Here is a 6,445-nt window from a genome sequence, read left to right on the forward strand (position 1 = left end):
GCATGGCCCCAAAACTCACTGTGCCCTGCCACTAATTTGTGAATAATTATCTTGGGCTTCTTTTCTACTGTAATTTGAAATGTTGACATTTGCACCTTCCATCTTTAAAAAATGGGGAAATCTTAGGGAAAGTTTCCCCTGAGATACTGGAAGAAACACAAGGTCAGTCTTCCAGTTCTAGGTCAAAGCTTGGGTAGACACAAACTATACTTGGGTCAGAGAAAAGCCACCAATGTAAACAAGTGATCTAAAGGACTCATCACAAGTTAAACAAGAAAGCATAAGGGAATCCATCCAGTAAAGAAAGCATCCTATTAAAGGAACCCTGCACACACCCAGGACCAGGCCTCTGTGATTCCTGTTAAGACCGGTCGCTACTGGATCTAGGAGGAAACCAATTTAGCTTGAATACCAAAGCAACTGAGTATTTAGCAGTAACCAACCTGGCTGGGAGCAGATGTTTCGCAAGTGGCCAGTTAGGAGTAAGTACAGGCATAGCAGAGGAATAAGAGCTGAGAGTGGGTGGGGCCAAAAGACGGGCATCTTTACACCTGGACAAAAGTAAAGGCCTAGGGCAAAGTCCTAACCTGTCCTGATTCTCTGCAGCCAATATAACTATCACTGTGGTGATCAGACCTGAAGGACCTTGGTATACTGCTTGCAAAGAAAACGAGGACCACAAACAAGGGGCCAAGGAGGCAGAGCCAGGCCAGAATTACATGCTTCTCATTTATAAAGACCAAATCCTGTTTCAAAATCAATCAAGTTGACAGTGACTGGGAGGCTCACTGGTCTGTGTGCTCAAGGCCCTGGTTACAGTCTGACAGGGAAATTGCAGAAAGGGACAATTCTGAGTTGGATTGTACCAGTGCCAGGGCTGCAAGAATGCCTACCAAGGTCGATCTCACTCAAACCTCCACTTACTGTATTTGCTGGGCATAAGGCTAAGTAAGCATCAAGGGTGCAGAGACAGGAGCTGACCCGGAGCCCCACTGTCCTCAACGACCATCCCCCAGCCTCAGACTTAACCCTTGGAAGACGAGGCTTATAAGTCATCCCAGAGAGGGGCTGCACCTAACATTCCTCATAGAAGCACTGGACTGTCCATGTGACAGTGACTTTAGCTGGTGGCAGGACTCCCAACATGGTTTAGCAGGGTTTCCATGTTTGTGTATGTGTGCTACATACCACAGCATGTCATTCAGGTCCTTGGACATCATCCACGCCAGGTCAAACATCACCATGGCGGACTGCAAGGAAAACAAAAAAAGCCTGAAGCCAAAAGCAACTGAGTTACAGAAGGGGCCACACAGTGAGGACAGTGGGACGGCTCCAAGCCAAGGAGCCCAGTGAAACCCTGCAAATCAGGGTATTCAAGCTATTCAGCATGTGAGAAAAAAAGTCCCCATCAGAGTGAGGGAAAGATGACAGAGTAATTCTGCTGACCCCAAACATCAGTCTCTGCTATCTAATGTCATCTGCATCTTTGTGTTTAATCATGTAGCACATGAAGGATGGAAACAAAGTGCCACCCAGTGGGAAGCCCAGGCATAGCACTGTGCAAGGAAGGCTGCACATCTCAGGCGATGCTCAAGGCTATCATGAAAACAGGTCGGGAGGCCCTGTGGCCTGACTGTCCACGCTGCATCCACATTCTTCCTGCATGGAGGCGGCCTCAGACCCAGATGAGGAAGGGCTCGGGTTCTGGTCACATGACTAGAGTGGGAGGGGTTTCTGGACTCCCTGTAAAGGTTAACGGGGCTGTTCAAGGATCGAAGACGTAAGCAACCTGAATGGAAGGTCTGAGTTTGGTGAGAGACTGTGAGGACAGTGGGTGTCTGACCAGCTGACTTAGCACGAGATGCGGATTTCCTCCAGGGAGAAAATTTTCAAGGGATCTGGAGAAAGTCAGGTATCATTTCTGAGAGTGTATTAGTTCCCTCTCTATCTACTGCAAGGGCTGAGCAGAGAACCAAAGGATGGTAAACCTTCAATTATAAATGAGACATAGGGGGCTGGTGAGATGGCTCAGTGGGTAAGAGCACCCAACTGCTCTTCCGAAGGTCCAGAGTTCAAATCCCAGCAACCACATGGTGGCTCACAACCATCCACAACAAGATCTGGCGCCCTCTTCTGGAGTGTCTGAAGACAGCTATAGTGTACTTATATATAATAAATAAATAAATCTTAAAAAAATAATAAATAAATAAATAAATAAATAAATAAATGAGACATAGGAAATATAATACCAAGAGTCCAAGATCTAAGGCCAAAGCTGAAGACTAACTACAGTGTTTTTACTGAAACAAATTTGATTTGTACTGAGCTACATCACTTTTGCATTATCCTAAGGTAAACAATCAGACAAAAATCCTACATCAAATTAACGTGTTAAGAACCATATATCTAAACCGAGCATGGTGGCGTATGCCTTTAATCCCAGCACTCGGGAGGCAGAGGCAGGCGGATTTCTGAGTTCAAGGCCAGCCTGGTCTACAAAGTGAGTTCCAGGACAGCCAGGGCTACACAGANAAGAAACCCTGTCTCAAAAAACCAAAAAAAAAAAAAAAAAAAAAAGAAAAAAAGAACCATATATCTTCTACAGCTACTAAAGACCCTAAATCCTGGTCAATGTTAACAGAGCCACATACTACTGTAATCCCATAGTTTAATCTTCTTGCACAGAGATTAATACATATTTATTTATTTGTTTACTTAGAGAGTGTCTCATTATGTAGCCCTGGGTGGCCTTGAACTCTCTAGGTAGACCAGTCAGGCCTTAAACTCAGAGATCTTCCTGCTTTTGCCTCCCAAGTGCTGGGATTAAAGGTGTGTGCCACTGTGCTGGCTAGTTTTATGTCAGGTTGACACAAGCTGCAGTCATCAGAGAGGAGGGAACCTCAATTGAGAAAATGCCTCCATAAGTTTAGGTTGTAAGCAAGCCTATAGGGCATTTTCTTAATTAGTGATTGATGGGGAAGGCCCCGCCCATTGTGGGTGGTGCCATCTCTGGTCTAGTAGTCCTGGGCTTTACAAGAAGGCAGGCTGAACAAACCAGGAGGAGGAAGCCAGTAAGCAGCATTCCTCTACATCCTCTGCATCAGCCCCAGCCTACAGGGTCCTGCCCTGTTTTGAGCTTTTACCCTGACATCACTCAGAGATGGATTATTACCTGGAAGTGGAAGCTGAAAATAAACCCTCTCCTTCCAATGATGCTTTCTTTGGTCAGTGTTTCATCACAGCATTAGTAATCCCAACCAAAACAGCCACCACACCCTACTTAATCAGTCTTTTTAAAGATTTGATTTATTTTATGTGTGAGTGCTTTGCCTGAATGTATCTGTGCACTATGTATGTGCCTGGTACCTACAGAGGTCAGAGGAAGGGGCAGATACTCTGGACCTGAATCCATGGGATGGCTATGAGCTGAGATGTAGGTGTTGGGAAACAAATCTGCCCTCTCTGAGCTGCTCTTAACTGACATCTTCACAGCTCCATTACTCGGTAATTTTGATGATGAACAAAAGGATGGCTGCTACACAGCCTGAGGGGCCACCCTAACAACTGCCTCTGAAAGAAGATGGCTGCTACACAGCCTGAGGGGCTACCCTAACAACTGCCTCTTAAAGAAGATGGCTGCTACACAGCCTGAGGGGCCACCCTAACAACTGCCTCTGAAAGAAGTACCTGTGCCCTTGACCTAGGATGGGTTTACCCAACACCACAGAAACAAGACACAACAAGCAGCATCCAATACATCTAATTTGCCCAACATTCTAGCCTAGCTGCACTGTGGAGCATGTTGGTTTCTCTGGATCTCTTTTAGACCACTATGATTGTGAAGCAGACAGTAGTCCAGAGCAGCTCAAATGTGAAGCAACTAGAACTCTGTCTCTCTCTCTCTGAGACAGGATTTCTCTGTTTAGCTCTGGCTATCAGGGAAGTCACTCTATAGAATAGGCTGGCTTCACGCTCAAGAGATCCTCCATCTCTGCCTTCCAGGTCCTGGGACTAAAGCTGTGTGCCACCATGCCTGGCTTACTTTATGAAATAAAGGTTACCTTGATTCTAGAATTAAAATTAATTAGCAAGTGCTGGAGGTGGGTGGCTCAGTGGTAAGTACTTTCCTGGTATATTTGAGTCTTAGGTTTTATCCTCAATGCTACAGAAACTGAAAGGCAAAAGGCAAGAATTTGGGTTTTGTTTTTGTTTTTAAACAAGGGGGGAATGATTTATTTTAGATTACAATTTCAGTCACCACCAAGGCATGGGAAAGAACAGCTCATGTCAAGATGGCCAGGAAGCAGAAAGAATCCCATTACCATCTAAAATTTATCTTGGCAGGTACAACAATATGCAAATATATTCCCAGCTATTTAGGAGGAGGCAGGAGGATCAATTGAAGCCAGAGGCTCAGGGCTAGGCAGGGCTGTATAAAAAGTCCTCTTCTCAGAAAATCGATTTCTACTGGGCAGGTATCACTTTTGTTAATACCACAAAGAGAGAAAAGAAAACCACGAGGCAAACCAGAGTACACTGGGAAGCATCTGGCCACTCAGTTTCCAGAGGAGTAGGGTGACAGCGCAGAGGTTGCACCGCCCACCCAGAGGCACCTCTGACGAGCACCAGGATTTTCTGGCTGTGAAACCTTTGCTCTCTCTTGTTGTAGGACTCTGATCCTTGGAGTGAAAACTTTACAGTGTGTCAGATCTGTTCATACTTACCGATGTCCCATAATATTCATACTGCTCGTAGTCAAAGAGGATGTCTTTCCTGTAACAACACAAAATGGTATCTTTAACTGAAAGCAGCAGGACGAGAAGATAAAACTTTTTGAAAAAGGCTAGAACTGTAGTTCCAACAGTTCCAAGAGTTACTTTTTCACTTGTTGACTCTCTAGCAGACTGTACACATACACCTTAGGCAGGCCTGTCTCAGACTCTTGCTTCTGAAAAATTACCTCAAAGCAATGAAAAAGAAAAAAGAAGACACACTATTATATACACAAAGTTGTTAACTGTACATTATTTGCAATGATAAAGTAAGTGAAGTAACTTATAGTTTAAAGAACAGAGAAAAAGGCTTGATAATGTGGTATACACTGTAATCCCAGGAGTCAGGAGACTGAGACAAGACATTTGAATAGTTGAAGGCCAGCCTGGGCTATACAGTTAAGGCAAAAAAAAAAAAAAAAATTGAATAAATAAATAAGTAAATGAGTGAATGAATAAAAAGGCTGAGGAGATGGCTCAACTGATAAAACATGCTTACCATGCAAGTATGATGAACTGAGTTTGGATCCCCAGTGTCCACATAAAAAGCCAGATGCTGTGTGTACTGGGGTTAGGAGGGGGAGGCACAGACAGGTGATGCTCAGAGCTCAAGGCCCAGCCAGTCTCATCAAACTGATGAGCCCCAAACTCAAGTGAGAGACCTTGCCTCCAAAGAATAAAATGGAGAGCAACCAAGAGAAACACTCAAGGCTGCCCACATGTACACACCTACACCGCACTCAAACAAAGAAATTAAAACATCCTTTAAAAAGAAATAGAAAGGGAGTAGAAATCTTTTTCTTTCTTTTTTTTCCCCAGTGTTATGGATTGAGCCCAGAGGGTTATGTTCATATATGGAAACATCATACTAGACCCCATTAATATGTACAGTTAATGTGTTAATAATACTAAGCTGTTTCTGTAAAAAAATTTTTAAACATTTATTTATTTAAATGAGTATGAACGTGTACCTGTGAGTACCTAGGAGTTAGGGATGCTTGTGAGCTACCACATGGATGCTGAGAATCAAACCCAAGTCCTCTGCAAGAGCACCAAGTACTCTAAACCACCAAGCCATCTCTCCAGCCCCTGCTTTTGATCTCTGAGTTAGGTAGGGTATGATTGGTGGCCTCAGCTGGCCTGGGATTTGGCAGAGAACCACCTTCCTCTACCTTTCAAGAGCTGCGATTAAATGCGTATGACACCACACCTGGCTTTAAACACTAAGAAGTTTTTAAAAGACTGTTAGTATAAAAATCTGTGACCTGAGAATGGGCTCAGGTCGCAGATTGCTAGCTCAGGACTATATAAATTGGGTGTGGTAGCACATACCTATAATCTACAATCCCAGTAGAAGCAGGAGGACCAAAAGCCCAAGGTCATCCTTGGCTACACAGCAAGTTTGAGGACAGCTTGGGCTACACAAAACCTTTGTCTCAAAAACCAACAAATGAAAACCAAAAGTGAATTCAGAAGTATAAAAAGTGATTACAGCCAGGCCTAGTGGCACCTGCTTGTGCTCTCAGCGGGGGAAGCTGCAGGAGTATCGTAAGCCTGACACACGCTGAGACCTGTGCCAACTAGTTTTCAGTAGAAAAATGCAAAATTGCCGGGCATAGTGGCGCATGCCTTTAATCCCAGCACTTGGGAGGCAGAGGCAGGCAGATTTCTGA

General features: G+C 44.3%; 1 protein-coding gene across 1 annotated transcript in view; it reads right to left on the reverse strand.

Annotated features, from left to right (window-relative positions):
* Cdc45 (cell division cycle 45) overlaps positions 1 to 6,445 on the reverse strand; it is a 30,795-nt gene that overhangs the window by 16,657 nt on the left and 7,693 nt on the right. Inside the window, exons 7-8 of the mRNA XM_021184566.2 lie at positions 4,725 to 4,773; positions 1,189 to 1,250 (exon numbers count right to left, since the gene is read on the reverse strand). Coding sequence (XP_021040225.1) covers positions 1,189 to 1,250; positions 4,725 to 4,773 — 111 coding nt within the window. The remainder of the gene's footprint in view (positions 1 to 1,188; positions 1,251 to 4,724; positions 4,774 to 6,445) is intronic.

The sequence above is a fragment of the Mus caroli genome, chromosome 16 (genome assembly GCF_900094665.2).
Source record: "Mus caroli chromosome 16, CAROLI_EIJ_v1.1, whole genome shotgun sequence".
Classification (NCBI taxonomy): domain Eukaryota; kingdom Metazoa; phylum Chordata; class Mammalia; order Rodentia; family Muridae; genus Mus; species Mus caroli.